Source organism: Hypomesus transpacificus, chromosome 17 (assembly GCF_021917145.1).
Source record: "Hypomesus transpacificus isolate Combined female chromosome 17, fHypTra1, whole genome shotgun sequence".
Lineage (NCBI taxonomy): Eukaryota > Metazoa > Chordata > Actinopteri > Osmeriformes > Osmeridae > Hypomesus > Hypomesus transpacificus.
In genome coordinates, this window is record NC_061076.1 from 7,625,393 (window position 1) to 7,642,382 (window position 16,990).

At 44.6% G+C, this 16,990-nt stretch overlaps 2 protein-coding genes across 6 annotated transcripts in view; both read right to left on the reverse strand.

Moving 5' to 3' along the window:
* Window positions 1-1,918: 1,918 nt before the first annotated feature.
* LOC124479178 (nucleus accumbens-associated protein 1) lies at window positions 1,919-11,581 on the reverse strand. Of its 5 annotated transcripts, none has more exons than XM_047037773.1 (9): window positions 11,298-11,581; window positions 10,200-10,359; window positions 7,872-8,027; window positions 7,304-7,564; window positions 6,538-7,168; window positions 6,223-6,393; window positions 5,872-5,977; window positions 5,563-5,660; window positions 1,919-4,642 (listed from the first exon to the last, which is right to left on the reverse strand). In XM_047037773.1, exons 3-9 carry the CDS (start codon window positions 7,995-7,997, stop codon window positions 4,338-4,340), a joined length of 1,698 nt encoding a protein of 565 aa, XP_046893729.1. In that variant the 5' UTR covers window positions 7,998-8,027; window positions 10,200-10,359; window positions 11,298-11,581; the 3' UTR covers window positions 1,919-4,337. The 5 variants fall into 5 exon arrangements, with proteins under 5 accessions (XP_046893729.1, XP_046893728.1, XP_046893730.1 ...); XM_047037772.1 differs by lacking the exon at window positions 11,298-11,581 and adding an exon at window positions 10,672-10,978; XM_047037774.1 differs by lacking the exon at window positions 10,200-10,359.
* Window positions 11,582-13,478: 1,897 nt separating this feature from the next.
* The window catches only part of ighd (immunoglobulin heavy constant delta), a 41,338-nt gene continuing 37,826 nt past the window's right edge, over window positions 13,479-16,990 (reverse strand). The window contains exons 10-14 of the mRNA XM_047039034.1: window positions 16,220-16,540; window positions 15,726-16,037; window positions 14,289-14,576; window positions 13,905-14,053; window positions 13,479-13,683 (exon numbers count right to left, since the gene is read on the reverse strand). Coding sequence (XP_046894990.1) covers window positions 13,675-13,683; window positions 13,905-14,053; window positions 14,289-14,576; window positions 15,726-16,037; window positions 16,220-16,540 — 1,079 coding nt within the window. The 3' untranslated portion in view covers window positions 13,479-13,674. The remainder of the gene's footprint in view (window positions 13,684-13,904; window positions 14,054-14,288; window positions 14,577-15,725; window positions 16,038-16,219; window positions 16,541-16,990) is intronic.

The following is a 16,990-nucleotide window of genomic DNA, read 5'->3' on the forward strand; positions in this document are numbered from 1 at the left end:
AGAGTTAATTATGTTCAGGAAGTTGTGGGTTTTAGCACCAGTTATGTGAGCAGAGAAGGATGTAAGGAGTGAGTGATACTTATCAAGGTCCAGACCGTCTTTGGACTTGTGCCATCTCCTCTCAGCTGCCTGGAGGATGGACTGTTCTTCACGAATAACATCCGTGAGCCACGGGCAGGAGGGAGAAGATCGTGCAGGCCTGGTTGACAGGACAGAGTGTCGAGTGATGCAGTTAATGTGGATAACAGGGTGTTGGTGGCAGTGTCAGTGGGGTGGGAGGATGTTACAATGGAGGAGAAATGGGAGGGGGGATAAGGAGTGAAGGTTGCGCCGAAAAGTTACGAGGTCAGGGGAGGTAGGAGGAGTTGGAGGGAGAGAGACATAGAATTGGATAAAGGAGTTATCAAAAATGTGTAGTGGGGTTACAGAGGTTAAGTCAGTGATACAGTTACGTGTCAGGATGAGGTTGAGCTTTTTTCCTGCCTTGTGGGTCACCGGTGTGTTCAGCAGCGTCAGGTCGAAGGAAGTCAGAAGAGACATGAATTCGACGGCCTGCCTTCCTTCGAGGTGGATGTTTAAGTCCCCAAGAATTATCAGCATTGTTTCTTCATCTGGGAAGACGCTGGGGTGCATGTCCAGCTCCTCCAAAGTCGGCTTGCGGTCCTATTGGGTGATAGAGGACAACTAAGAATGCTTTGATAGGATCAGTTAGCATCACATAATGGTGTTCAAATGATTTGGCAGTAACAGAGAGTGGGGTGGATGTGTATTTGATATGTGGGGAAAGAAGCAAACCTGTCCACCACCTCGCCCGGTTGGGGTGAGTGAGAGAACGAGTGGTTGACGGAGAGAGCAGCTGGAGTTGCAGTGTTCTCTGGGTGGATCCATGTCTCCGTCAGCGCAAATTATATTTATGTCATTGAACAGTATTACCTACGGCCTCTAGAAACTATACAGCAGTGCAGTAATACTGAACTATTTTGAGAGAAAAAAAAAAGAACAAAACCAAAATAATTTGTTACAAACCTTTTATTATTTCTTTTTTTAATCCATGTTGACATGTTATTTTTATATATTTCTAATATATATTTTACAGTTGTTAAATGTGCAATTACCTTGAATAATATTGGGTCACAGTTACAGGTTTCACAAAGTTATTGGCACTTGGAACAACAAGATGAGCAGAAGAGCACTGCGACTACAGGGTGACTAAGGGCTAGGAGCATGGGTAAAGACAAGTAGATGCCACTGCACTGTTTATTAAGCGTGTTCTTGGTACATATACACCTCATGCTATGAGTGCACAACTAATAACCCAACCCGGTGCCTCCATGTTTAATATACAGTGTTCATCTATACATGTACAGTATATACTCATATTTATATATGTAATGGAAAAAGACTTCTCCATGCCACATTATACTTGACACGGTCTCCACTGGCCCATAATCTCCAGTGTGTGTGTATGTGCGCCGGGGCAGTGGGGGTATTTTAGGGAGCAGCTGCAATGCTTGGAGGTACCAGTCTCTCCGACACAAATCAGGTACTATGTGGGATACACTGCTCTCTAGTGGCGCATCAGAACCCACTCAGTGCCATCAGTCAACAGCAGGGGGCGTACTTGAGTTAAGAGGCTTTATCACGTGTTATGGGTTCACCTTATTCTCTGAAGTAGCCCAGGGTCTGTCTGCAAGACACATATCATTCAGCTGCATGGTACTATCCTCAGTGAGCACTTGCCAGCTGTAAAAATGAGCTAAAAATGCAAAAAAAATACAATTTGGGCCCTGGCAGTTTCTCCATGCCACTTCCTCAATGTTCTCACTCTGAAAACCCAATCAGGCCCCAGGAAGATCTTTAACAAAGCACACCTCATAACCATGATAAAAAGGTTAGAAAATCAACTTGAATCAGGAGGTATAGTTCAGTAGGATTTTATAGCAGTGTGTGCATGAGGAGATACAGAGGAGTGACATCTGAAGTGTTGAGATTCCAGGGTTGTGGGTCAAAAGTATGCTGAAGAGCTTTGACAGCCTCCCCATAAAAAGATTCGGAGACAGGCTTGTATATCAGGCCTCATCTATTCACTTCCCCTGTGGCTAACACCTACATGTGTAGACATGAATGCATGCAGGAAGCTGTTTTCACCCACATCAATAAACATCTCTGTGACGTTTCAACACAATCAGGTAAAAAACATAATAACCAAACAAATAGAAAAATCAGCTCCTCACATCGTTTGCAAAGTTACTAACATCCTGTTCAGTCTGAAACACGAGATTCAACTCAACAGTCTTAATATTTACATCAGGTGTCAGTCACTTGTGAAAAGGAGCATACTGCTCTTCAACAAATAAATAGTGACCCTACAGGGTTAACTTCCCATACAAGCTCTCAACCCCTTAAAAAGGTGCATAACCACTGGTTCATCTCATGTAAAGGTGCACAAACCACTGGTTAGTCTCATGTAAAGGTGCACAAACCACTGGTTCATCTCATGTAAAGGTGCACAAACCATTGGTTCATCTCATGTAAAGGTGCAGCCCCACTCATCTTTCCTGGGGGTGGAACATTTTATCAAATGCTTTTTATCAAATTTTAAATACACACATTTTGGACTTTCAATGCAATAGGGTTGTAATACAACAACAACCTTTACCTGTCTACAGGGTTTGTAGGTGTGGGTTTTTCAAAGATCGTGTAACGTGTTGGTTAGGGGCCGCAGTGTGTACAACAACTTATGAACACAAACTCAACCATACTCAGGTAAACAGAAAACCAATGACATTCCCCCTTGAAGCATACCCACCATCATGCACACAATACACCCTAACTCGTCTCTTTCACTGGGACAAAGGCTGCAGCGTGCAATTCATGTACTGAACAACAGCCAAAGTGAAAGATTCCATCAGCCAATCACAAATGTAACCCTGCACATCTCCAGTTTGCAAACCCTGCATATAGAGCGCAATAAAAAGGCACATCCCACGTATTATTTCACACCTATTTCCCCAAATCTTTATACCTTGCACATTGTCAGTAGTTAGCTTCTTTGAAGGTTATCGGTTCAACATTTAAGTTGGTCTAGAAAAGTAGTCATATAGTCAGCCATTTTGATCAAAAGATTTACATTTAGCTAGCCATGATTCCCAGCAAGCAATTTAGCTAGAGTAGCGACCACCATCAATAGTCGCCATTAAACAGTCACCAGTCATGTTCTCAACGGACCTCATTGTACTGTACATTTACACAATCGCAGAAAGAAGAGAGGAGTAAGATGTAGCCTCTGTCTAATACACAGTGGGTAAAAATCTCTGTGAAACAGATATTCTATCACATTATTAGTTTTGTCTGTTGTATTAAAACATGACTGATAGGTCCCAATGTTAAGACTGCTCTAACGGTAAGTGTATGCAAAAATAGCACTTTCCTTAATCAATATGACTTCTTAGAAACACTGCTCTTCAAAATATAACAAAGCAACATGAAGATCATAAAAACAATCCCTCTTTTCCTCAGTGCACTGCGCTGCATGTGCTTCTATATAAATATCTATATTTCTTTGTTATATGACCATATATCCTGTTCGACAATCATAAAGCACTTCCGCCACACCTCTCCATTCATTTGAACATGTTACAAGCATATAGGGCTAAAATGAGCAAAAGGGAAACCGACACAAAATGCACAATACTTTTCTTTTTTTTGTAAAGGGAGGTTCAATTTTGTTCTGGTCAGACGGAGAAGCAGGTGGGGTTGGAATACTATCGAGGTGGAGAGAGTGGCGGAAGGGGGACTGCGGAAGGGAGAGCAGAGGGATGGAGAGGGGTTCTCTCCCCCCCCCCCCCCCCCCCCCCCCCCCCCAACACCACCCTTAAATCATCTGTACTGGAGCAACGCTGGCACTGCCCATTTACATTCAGTATCAGGACTTCTCCCCTTAGTCCCTCGACCTCCACCCTCAACTTCAGGGAATGTATTTCAAATTGGGGGTTGGGTGAACACCGACAAAAACAAAAAGGTTCAAGGAGTTCAGTGAAAAACGGAACCCTCTTCCCCTTTCCCCACCTTTCCACACTCCCCATCACTCACTACTGGATCAACATCCAGCAAGCAAAAGACCTTCAGGGTCTGGTCTTTCACACTAGGAAGATCATAAGCGCCAACTTTGTGGTTCCACCTGCTTGCTTGCAATAGCAACCTCCCAGAGTCACACGTTGGGACAGCAAGGTCAAAAGAGGCTCAAGCAGTCAGGCTGAGGGGGGTGGTAGAAAATGGAGCAATTACAAGTAAGGGGCATTGCCACATCACAACTAACCCAATAACTGCCCCCAACGCTAAAACAATGGCCCACCATCCCCACCCACTGCCTGCAGCGATTCACCCGTGGGGCCCCCTGCCTCCACATCGGCCCCGCTCTCCAGGGACACGGGGTCAAAGTTGGGCTCCGCCCCCAGGCCGTCGTCTTCCATCTTGACGGCTTCGGGAAGAAAGGCGGAGTAGGCATCGCTCTCCGCCATCAGCAGCTTCAGCTTGGGGATCCAGCTCTTTCTCACCACCCGCCGGGCATTAGTGCACATGTCGGCGGCTATGGCATTCATCTCACTCTCCTTGAAGCTGGTGGCAAAGTTCTGGCAGTAGACTAGGGGAGGGAGAGACAAGAGAAGGCTAATTGGATAAGGACAGACAGGCACAGAAGAGGTTGGGAAAAGGGTTACAACATGTTCTGGCATTTCCAAAGTTGGAAACTTTCCATGAGAATTAAAGGGAATATGTGGGAATTATCTGGAATACATGCAAATATATGCAAATAAACTGGAAATGTACCAAATATAAATTAGCCCATAACAGGGAACTTAAGTGCAGTTGGGAAAAGATAATGGCATAATCTTGGTTGAAATTCAGTTGAATTTCTACCCTGCGTATTCCTCAATCCTCAATCACATGCACCCAGCACTCTACTTCCTGCGGGGCTATTGAGGCCACACCCCCTGCATGCAATGTGCATTCTTCCATCACATGAACAGATCACTTCTAGAATCCTGCACACTACAGCAGGACAATTGAAGCCACACTACCGCATTTGAGCCCAAGGACTACATCATGTCCAAAAAGATATATTTTCAATGAAAATGATCAATTCAAGTTCTGCTCACAAATAAGTAAAAATGACATAAAAATGTATTATTAGTTTGCATGCATGTCTACTTATGACCAAACAATATGTTGATTTTTATATTTGATAGTTTGTATAAATTACCCCAAATCTAAAATCGATTCCCTTTAAACTTGGAGTATTTCCAAAATTCCCTGGCTCCCCAAGGAACTCCCCAAGGAAAGCTTCTGGAGTTTCCAGATATGTCCCACCCTTTGCAACCCTTATTGGGAAGGGACCCAAGGAACAGTGATAGAGAGTAAGAGAATCAGAATGAGAGAGAACCAAGAGGTGATGGAGAGGGCAAGGATGCACGCTGCCATTTCACACTACCAAATGACTATCTGTAAAGTTGTCAGCATTAGGGATTTCCAGTATTCCACCCTTCTACCCCACCCCACACTCACATTTGACTGCGTGAAGCACTCTGTTGTCCAGAGGTTTGCGGCTGGGATCATTAGTGGAAGACCGTATTCCTGTTCCACAACTATTGGCCAGAGTGTTCCTGAAAGTGGAGAAACAATAGCGGAACGTGTTTTGCAAAAGCATGCAGCATCTTTACTAGATGGAATTGCACAACATTAAGTCAGAGAAAATGTCAGTGTTCATTTATTTATTTTTTCTTCTCTATACTCCACCACATTTTACCGTCGGAATTCAGACAAATTCCACACCACAAGGTGAGGTTTGGCAGAGACCGTCACACACACACTTACCTGTCAAAGAAGGCAGCCAGCAGTCTCCTGAGCAGCACCTTATGTCTCGTCCCTGCACTCACATGACAGTTCATCAGCTGGGCTCTTGATATGAACACACACGTACCTGTTTAAACACACACACATCATCATCATCATCATGTCAGCCAACCGCCAAACATACACATCCATTTCTACAAGCACACATTCAAATGATTTTTACCACCGAGAGGAGGATGGTAGTATGTCGTGTGCGTCATTTGACCACTCCCAACCTGGGAGTACGATGTGGGGCAGACCCATAGTACAGTGTGGTACGAGGTGGTGCACAATATAGCTTTGCTCCCAGCCCCGCCGCCCTCTCCCACCAACCTGAGACCAGTTCTAACTTCTCTGCAGGGTCTCCCTCCTCGTACAGTTTGGGGTGGCAGCGGTTGCCTATCTGAGTGACGAGTTCGGCGGGGAGCGATGACAGGTCCTGGCGACCTCGCATGCGACCCCGAGTCTCCGTGTGGTCGGGCAAGGCCTCCACACGCTCACCTGCTGGTAGAAACGCATGCACGCGCGCACACACACACACATCATCACAATACTGACTACATCCTCTGGGCATCAACACTTTGGCGTCCTTGGAAGACATTCATTAACGTGTATGCACGTTTACAAACACACACACACACAGTGTACCTGTGGCGCCTACGTTGAGCATGCTGTACATGGTGTACATGTTGCAGATCTGCCTGTACTGCTCCTCCGTGCTCTCGTCTGTCACCTCCTCCTCCTCTTCCTCGTCGTGGTAACTGATGGGCGAGTCGCTGGCGTAGGCGCTCATGGTGCCCGGGCTGGCGCCCTCTGACGTGGCGTTGCCCGAACCCGCCGAGCTGCCGTTAGTGCCACTGCTGTGGGCCCCCGAGACCCCCATCCCCGCAGCCCCACTGGCCCCCATGCCCATGGCTAGGCCCAGAGCACCAGGACTCTGTATGGCACTGCCCCGGACTGCCTCCTGGGAGAAGCGCGCGGCCTTCCTAATCCCTCCTCCTCCACCCGAGCCGGCCCCGTCTCTACTGCTGCTCCCCTCCCAGAGGCGTTTGGCCACGGGCGTGCATACCACGGAGTAAGGCGAGGCCTCGGGCTGGCTGGGCGGCGGCGGCTGCTGTTGCTGTTGCTCTGTCTTTACCCGGGACACCAGGGGAAGGGGCGTTAGGCAGGCAGCAGGACGAGCTCCGCCCGAGCCGGTCTGAGTGACGGGGCTCTGGGGCTCGGAGGATGGGGCCTCCTCTGGATGTAGGCCCTGGGAGTCACAGCTGGGGGAGGACACCTGGGAAAGTGGGGGAAGGGTGCACAGCCTTCATAAGCATTTAAAGTGCAGGGACGGCAATCCCCGAGGTGGATGGTAAACTAATCTCAGATCCACACCTCCAGGAACTCCTCCCAAGCTGGTGTGCCGCCCTACCTTGAGGAAGAACTCGGTCCCCTTCTCCATGATCTGCTGGATCTGGAGAAAACCGGCGGTGTACATGAGCAGGAACTGGTCTCCAACTGTCATGCTGAGGCGGCCGGTGTAGCAGAAGGCCAGGATCTGCTGGAAGCTCTGGGGCTGCACAGCCGGGGGCAGCTCCACCACCACGGGGCTCTTCCCCACCGTGCTGCTGATGCTGCTGCTGAACAGGTCTCGGAAGTAGGAGCTGCTGGCCGCTAGCACAGCACGGTGGGCCTGGGGGAAGAGGGGGAGCACAGAAATGCATCAAAATGTTTCTTCGGATGTCTGAAGAGCAGAAGGACCTAAATTTTCCATTAACATTTTTTTTAAGAAATGAAAAAAACAGGACGTCTTCTATTCTTCTCTCAACACTCACCAGACCATCCAAGAGATGAATGTACAAAGACAAGGATAGATCATCATCTATGTGCCACTCATACTAAGCTCCTATCAGAAGTGGGAGGACGATTTGAATGATGGACAGATTATAAAAGAAGGCTCCCTCGGCCATGTATCGAAAAACAATGTCTGGACATCCCACCTTGAAGGCGTGTCCCTTGACAACCACGGACACGTCACAGTAGAGCCCTTGGAGACGTTGCTCGTTCAGACACTCCAGGACGTTGTTGCCGAAGTTCGGGATCGCCATCTGAAGGGTCTGGGCCATAGTGCGCCTGCGCACACCACCTTAGGGGGTCTGGAGAAAAGAGGCGGATCGAGTGAGGCAGACCAAGGGAAAACGAGAGGAAAAGAAAGAGGAGCGAGGTCAACGGTGTTATTCGAATGACAATTCCAGAGTATGTTAAATGGAGGGGCGCCGGTGCCCAGGGGAGCAGTTCAAACACCCAGAGGAAACCCAGTCAGCTGACCTCACCCAACACAGCGCCACCTCCTGGAAACACACCACGTGAACACTTTCAATTCTGTGCGTACTACACTAAAGGATCATTGAATAAAAAGGATTCCTGATTGAAATTTAGGCTGATAAAACGACACAATATACACATTATCTGAAGTACCATGTAAAGATTCTGAGGTGTAGTAGACGAAGCTTGCGTCAACCTTGGGCTCATCTTTTTGCCATCTTTTCATCATCTATTTCAGGGGGTGTTTAATCCTGGTCCTCTGGGGTCTACTGTCCTGTATGTTTGAGATGTTTCCCTGCTCTAGCACACCTGATTCCAATGAATGCTCATCATTAGGCTTCCACAGAGCTTGATCACAACCCATTCCTTTAAATCAGGTGTGTTGGAGCAGGGAAACATACAGGACAGTGGACCCTGAAGACCCAGACTTAACACCCCTGATAGATTTGATCCGAATCATGTTTATGTTCATAGCGCATTGACATGCATCCAATTCATTTGCTAAAATCTATGCAACATAGTGAACTTTCTGTATTTATCTCTCCCTTGGTTTATTCAAAATCACTAACTATGCACTCCTGCATTGCTTTTACATTGTCTCTGCTATTCAAGCTTAATTTAAGTGTTTACCAAAAGAAAAACTGTAGTACAGGTTAACAGTGAATTGACTTCATGAACTCTAAAAACAGTATCATCGGCCAGCTCATAAAAAACACTAATCTGGATCTCAAAGGTCACACTAACATTTTATAAGCCATATATCCACAGAGTGCATATCAATGCTGTGTTGATTTTGTCCTGTCTTTTCGTCTGCTCAGGATATGTATAAAGAAAACCATGAGGGGAGGCATTTCTAGGATTGAGATGCACCCATTGTGGTAGTGTTACTGTGCAACACTTCCACCACACCCACTGTACAGTTTAAAGCCACCTTATCAAACCCCGCATTGACAATAAACAACTACTGGTACACTGGTAAGCATGTCAAGCTACCTATATTCATATGAATCAGTACGCATAGCTGTGTCCGCTTGCTATCAGAGCACACAAAACATGTACATAAACCCAAGTAAAGCAAGACACATACAGACATATTAGTGTCACTGACAATTAACTATGCTGGCCACCAAGTTCAAAGCCAACTCTATGAGCACTTCAGATGATTTGACCAATTTAGGTCTGATTAGCAGATTAAGCCTGCAGTAAGCAGCCCATCATATCCAAACTGCTTCATTTGGGATCAAGCCAGACTCCATGGTAAAAAGAAACACTCCCTTTGTCTCTCCCTCTCTCAAGCTCTCTCACACTAAAACCCAGATGAGCACACACACAAACCAAACAAACATAAAGAAACTCTCACACACACACACTTAGACAATACTGCTTGTTTACAGTTTGGCAGGGCATAGCAACGCAAAGACAAGAATGAAAGTGGGGTGTGTTGCAGAGTTTGGCCTGTGTGAGAGAGAAAGGGTAGAAAAGGGTAGAAAAGGCAGAAAGAGAGTGAGATGAAGAAGGGGGACTTGTCCATTGGGGCTGTCCCAAAGGAAAAGTAATGTCCAACGTTAACAAATATATCAGTGAAAGTGCATCAAAGTAGCCTAGCTCACTGCCCAGCTTATTTTATACAAACCACATAAGCCATGGAGGGGGAAATGAGGTCAATCTTGCCTACAACATCAACCCAAGGAGCCTGAGGAATGTTTTGCCAGAATTTAAGTTTGAGTTAATAGCTACCCTATGAATCTGTGTTATAGTGTAAACTATCAACATCAACTGCTAAAAAATATGCTCCAAGTAGTTAGCTATTGACATTGGAAGACCAGGCTGGCACAGTACAGCTCTCTAGGCATTTCCTGGTTTTAATGTCCTCACATTTGATTGCATCTCTCGAGCAAACGACTTTTTCCCTTGTCTTATGGAAAAACAAATATTTTACAAATGGTAATTAGAATGTCATGTTTCGACGTTAATATGGCTTATATACTTCACGTCCGTCTCACCCTGGTAGCGTTTGACCAGACGGGATGCAGGATCAAACTGGGTCGGTAATGCTGTAGCTGCACCGGGGTGACCGTGCCGCGCAGTGTGCCAGTCTGCCCGGTTGGAGTGCTTCACTGGCACGGCCCGGGGTCGAGGGAGGATGGCAGTGAGCGTTGCCGCCTAGTAAAGAAGCAGGTTTCCGTGGCGTCAAAGCGCGCAAGTAATGACAATACCTCAAATTGATAATTTTCACATTTATCGCTCAAGCTATCTTTTAGCACTGTAAGGTTCGTTTCCCATTCGAGCACACCGCGCAGGCCTGCTTGACAGGACGCTAAGCTAACAAGCTAACAGCAAGCTCTGCAAAAATAATTTGGGTTCGCCCCAGCACACCATCTACTCTCACAGGCACTTAATATCCTATGCTTTCGCGACAGTGCACGGAATCAAATACAGCGATTTATTATAACATTATCTAAATAGAATTGTCACCGTTTTTTCGCGACGTCCGCTACCTAACTTATTTAAATATTTTTGGGATGGGGAAATCGCTCCCCCTGCCATTCTCCATTTTACCGACATCAACAGGTCATCCCAGGACACGCAGCAGCTGAGGGCGAGCCAGACGGAACCAGTGCAGCACGGAGTGGGGGGTGGCGGTAGGAGACAGACAAGACGAGCTAGCTATTTAGCTTGGTAATCATGCAAACAGTTAATTTCCGATCAACTTCGCGATAAAACCTAAACACAGACTAAATAAATCACTACCGCTAAAATATGACGGATGTCAGCCTGACAGACTTGTAAGGTAAACTTGAAAGTTACGTGCCTTGAACAGAAAAACTTTTGTAAGACGCGACTTTTTCCTGAGTCGTGCTTCTGCACATGGAAAAGAATACGCAGATTTAGAAGCCAAGTGTTAAAGTGACGCGGCCGGTAACTCTACCAACCCTTTCCAAAACAAAAGTCTTCACACTAAGACATTCAAGACGCTAACGTTCATTAGCTTTATCAGCCCCAAATTACTATGCCACCTAGGAACGCGGGCAACACAGTGTATTCGGATATGCTCTTTCGCCCCTGAATCCTTACACGACCCCGGCAGTCGGCACACTCACCGCTTGCTTAGAAACCGTTGCAATTGAGGAGACTTCGGTAGCAGCGCTCTACTCGCTTTTCCTTTACTACAGGCAGCCATTCATTGTGGGCTATGGCGAGACACCGATCACAGAGTTATCGAGGACAGCAGTATGTAACTACAACGCATAGAGTTAGCTACAACGTCCCAGGAGACTGTGGAGCTCAGAGCAACCGATCAAACGCGTTAGATAGAGACAGGCATGACGCGCTCGTCATTCAATCGCATGATCGTCTCGAGCGCAGCCTCAATTTGGGGAGACCTATCCCACGGCGTGGAGTGTGCGCATTGGCACAGCAACCGCATCAGACAGTGAACAAAAACGACCTCTCATTTTCTCTGCCTCCCCGTGTGCAAGTGATAAAAAGTAGGCCGTGTGTGCGTGCGTGTGTGTCTAGACTGTTAACTTAGGTGAACCTGGTGCGCGCATAAAATACCAATGAACTTTCAACGTCTACAGAACTACAACAGAACCATGCAATCAAATACCAAAATAAGACCTCTAATAATAGGAGGCTTACACTCTTATTAAACACGCGTGTTAATCAAATACAATAATTTAGCATTTATCACGCTCACATTAATGTGTATTTTATATGTATTTATGTTTGGGCATAAAACATATTGTACTTATTTTGTAGGGAGCATTACAATTCTGTGCACATTCATACATATATTTCATATAAGCAAAGAGGACTATTCTACAACGTGACGATTGTGTTTACATGAACGATCTTCAATGAAATCGAGCACAGGTTAGGTTCAGGCATAGGCACCTGCTGCTGTAGGTCAGGGCTTGGGTTAGCATCATGTCATGCTCTTGCTTGTAAGTGAACTTGGGTCACCTGCCTCAAAGCTAAATGCTCTTGCCTACATACTGTAGACCAATACAACTTGTTACAATTTCTAATTTAAAGATTAATTTCTCATCCAAATTTTAAAATCAAATAAAGGTGAACTTTAGGAAATTTAACATAATGTAATTTTGCAGGAAATATACAACAAGCATAATGCCTTTGGGCTAGAATGTCATTAAAGTCAATTTTTTGGTAGGCACAGAGACCTCCATAGTAGTTTACCTTCACCAGGAAGAAGGGATCATTGTTGTGCACATCATAGATTAGGTGAGCATAACAAGCATAGGGGAGGTGTTGATTATACCCACAATGAAGATTGACTTTTGATGGCTCATAATTATCACAATGATAATGTTGTTGTTGACAATGATAATGTTGACAACAATAATCAGGTGAGCATGTTGGGGAATTATTTCTGGTTTCATGGTTAGTTATTTAGAAAGGAAGTGAGACCGAGACAGAGACAGAGACAGAGAGAGAGAGAGACAGACAGAGAGACAGACAGAGACAGACAGAGAGAGACAGAGGGAGGCTTCTAGGCAGCCTGCTGGGCTCCATGCCTTCCCTCCCCATCGCCATTCTGCTTGGTACTTTGGCTGGCATGATGTTATGACTCTGTCCCAGCAACAGCATCACGGCTCTGGACCTCAGCCATGGGCTGCTAAGCCAATCAGGATACTGCTGTTGCCAAATCAGACAAGAAATAGCCAATCGAAAAGTAGAAGAGCTGAGTTGTCCCTCCCAGCTGTAATTACTTAAAACCCACTAGGTACACACACACACACACTCACAAACACACAGATGTTGGACAAGCATTCACATTTTCATGATCTTCCGATCTCTCATTTATTTTTCTTTCTTTCTCACACACATACCTCCACATACCACCCCCCCCCCCCCCCTCACACACACACACACATACAGTATACCCCCCAAATATACAAGCTAATGGATAATCCTGGTCATGTAATGTTTCCAGTTGAATTGTGACCTGTGAGCATCTGCACACAGATCAGTACCCATGGCTACACATGACTAGCCTTGGACATGGGAAACCTCTTCCCATGGCTAAATGCACATCAATAACATGGCAATCTCTGGTGGAATATGTTGGTATTGCAGTGGAACAACATGTTTTATGTTGTGATTTCTTATTACTCAGTGACATTTTGTGTGTGTGTGTGCGTGTATATATATATATATATATATATATATATATATATATATATCGTAACTAAATAAACAAATATATGGTTTGAAAATATTTTCTGTGTACTAATATCAAACAGCATTGCATGACTTTTTAATAATCGTTTTATTTGTAGCCATATGAAGCAGAAAACGGTAACAAAGAACAGAATCAATCATAACAAACAGTAATCAAGCGCAATATCACATCCATTCAAACAATATGCAATGATATTTGGCATAATCTTTACTAAGCTATATCTCAACAAATTATTGATCAATTAAATTGATGTGCTGCAGAGTCTGAAGTCATCATTTGGTCTGCAAAGACAAGTATAGAAAATTAGACATGTATGACATTTAAAAAAAAATGCTTGATGTCACAACACCGGCTGTAGTGTGATTACACTGAAATTGGCTATGAAGTGAGTTTAAATTAAACATGGCCAAATTGATTACAAATCAAAAAAGACCAGACGTCTACTGTCTAATTTCAACAACTGTAAGTAGACCAAACCATTAACATAATTGATCTCTCTTACCTTTACATGAGTGACTAAGATCCCGTACAGAAGAGAGATAAGGAACAGGGTGAGGAATATGCATGTCATGTACCAATTGTCCTCTGTCATGTCCAGCACAATAGGCACATGTTTGTTCTCATCGAAGTAAACAGCCTCTTCAAGAATCTCTGAACAGAGGATGGGGGAGAAAAAGTGAATGAGATTTGAATAGTATATCTTTTTTAACTTCAGTAAATCCATCCCAAACCCTTTGTAGGAGCCATAATGTGCATGTGTCTATTAGTTGTTTTGGCTGCATACGTGGTTTCGGTTACTGTCACTCCCGTAATTATCACAGGGTAGTGGTTTCACCTTTTTTACCTGTTCATTGGTATGGGGGGGGTATAAAAAGTAAGCAGAAACCTGGTTTGGATATGTTGAGGGTCAACGTGATGGTGGAATGTGTCACCCTGCAGGTGTACACGGCCCCTGGTAACCAATCTTGAGCAGGCAGAAACAGCTGGCTCTTGACAATGAACTTCCCCCCGGGTCCTCTGTAGGGAGTAGAGGTGCTGTGGTTCCAGAGCTCGGTGAGGCCATCAAGCAGCCAGGTGATGTTGATGGGTGCAGGGCTGAAGCCAAAGGCCAGGCACACCAGCTCTCCAGAGCCCTGGAGGAGGTTGGCAGTTGGTGGGCTGGGGGTCACTGAGGCTAGGGAATGGAGGAGACAAGTGACGGAGGGTAGGTATGTAAGAATGGCAACTGTGCACAATGTACATAGACATATTCGGAACATTCTTATTGATGGGTTGAAGGTTGTAGTTCAATAATTGAGCAGAAAGGGAAGGTAAAAAGGTTTTTAGTCAGGAGGCACAAAGAGCTATTCAAATCATCACTTCCATAACCCTGTAAGACCCGATTTAAAATTTCAACATCATCTTTAGCTCTCCAAAAAAGACATTTGCAAATAAGATTTTTTTTTGGAACGACTACATTTACATAACCAATGGGTCCTTTTGTCTTGCCTTGCAAAGTTATTGGATAAATGTGGTCTTTCAAAAAAAAAGCAATTAAAGAGCTAAAGGTGACGTTGTAATTGTACAACAAGAGGTCTTACAGGGATAAGGACAATGCTGTTTTAGATTTTTGTATAAAATGAACACATAGGCAGCTCTTTCTAAAACTGAAAACTATCTTGCATCCAAGCAAAGTCAAATTATAACTTTTTATTACCATCTAGTGGAAGCTGTCTGTTACTACAACTACAAAAAATCAATCCAATATCTCTGGTCACTTGAGTACTTATTCAGTGGTGTGTCTGAAAAAGTGGAAGTGGTCAACAGTGTTTACCCTTAGAAAATCTATAATGAGTCAAGTGATGTTAAAGCTAACACTATGATTCACAGGCCATAGTGCTGTGGCAGAAATCGTATTTCTTCAGTGCTTATGTTCATCACAATCAGTAGATAAGCCATTGTAGTTTTGATCTGTTGCATTCCTAATGTAACCTATAACATGCACTGGTGACATTCACAGGTCTATGATGTAGTGTCTGATTGATGGTGTAACGAACTGTTGACTGCTTTTTTGTTTTCTTTAATTATTTTGAAAACCGTCCTTTGGCCTTCATGCCTCAGAGAAAGACTTTGCTACCATGACCGTGAGTTTAAACTGATCCTTATTCTTGTGTGTTTAGAGACTATCTCTAATAAGCTGCTTATCTAATACTTCTACAAACCCTGAACCTAAACCTAAATACCATTTCCACAGCAGTACTCATGAAACAATGCGATCCCAAGACTTGTGTTTTTTTGGGGGTAGATTGCAGAGTAGTACTTTTGTTTGTTTTAGTCCACTCACCAAATACATTCCTTATGGAGCTTGTGACTGGGGCATTGGACGATTCGTGTTGGACTACACAAGAATAGGTGGAACCCTGGTCTTCCTGGGGCTGAGCTATGTTCAGTCTGCTGATCAGGAAGAAACTGCGGCTTTCTGTGTCATGGGCTGGAAAGCTACTGGTGTAACATGATGAACGTAACCTGTTAGCATTATGTACCCAAAACACCATGACTTCTGATGGGTAGAAGTCAGATACTAGGCAGAGCAGTGTGGCGTTGCCAAACTCCAGGTCCGTCGGTGTCACTATTTTCACTTTCGGTGGCTTGGCATCTAATGGATAGAAAAGAAAATAACTCAATTGTGAGACCTTAAATCAATTGATCAAAAATCATTGTAATACAAATAGCATGGTTGACATCAAATACTTGAGGTCCTGTTTATCATCTATTTTGATATTGAGACAGGGTCAATAGGTTTATTATATGTCGGCTTTTCTGAATGTGTTGCGTTACCTCTCGTTTTACTAATATGCTCTTCGTGACCTTGTTTAGAGCAGCGGTGCTTTGCCTCACAGGATACACGTGTGTGAGCGTGCCAAGTGGTCGCAGACACGTTCAAAATGCTGACAACAGTCTGTGTACCATTGTTGTGGTCCAGGAGTTGGTGAGAAAATCCAAGGTTTGTCAATCCACCAACCTTCCAGCCCACAGAGAAGTCTCCAAGATTTTGACCCACCAAGAGGCAGGTTATGGGCACCTGTATATCTGTCCATAGTTTCTGGAAAGGGGGTCTCTGGATATACACTTCAGCCTTCTGAGAGGAAGCTGGAGATACTGAGAAAAGAACAGATGGTCTCCTATTATTCAGAATCCCATGTGATTGATGTAGCGTAATTGTGTGACTACAATTCCTAAGTATGATATTCAGTTCTCAATGTGTTAGTCAAATCAAATCAAATCAAATTTATTTGTATAGCACTTTTTACACGCAAGCATGTCACAGAGGGCTTCACATACGCCCATAGAACTGCCCCTCAACCAACCTAAACCCTCAAGGAAGACAAGGAAAAACTCCCAGAAAAACTCCCAATGGGAGAAAAAATGGAAGAAACCTTGGGAGGAACAATTCAGAGAGGGATCCCCTCCTCCAGAGACGGTTAGTAGGAGAGAGGAGCAGAACACAAGCTAAACATAGTCATACAGTGTCAATGGGTTTTGAAACACCAAAACCCATTGTTAGTGTGTCAGTTGTTATTCCAATTATGTATTTTACATGTTTTTGGC

Coding starts and splice junctions, on each gene's coding strand:
- LOC124479178 (XM_047037774.1), bottom strand. CDS start 7,997: ATGGCCCAGACCCTTCAGATGGCGATCCCGAACTTCGGCAACAACGTC. Junction 7,169..7,303: donor GGACCGAGTTCTTCCTCAAG/GTAGGGCGGCAC, acceptor CCACTTTCCCAG/GTGTCCTCCCCCAGCTGTGA. Junction 6,394..6,537: donor GCTCAACGTAGGCGCCACAG/GTACACTGTGTG, acceptor CGTTTCTACCAG/CAGGTGAGCGTGTGGAGGCC.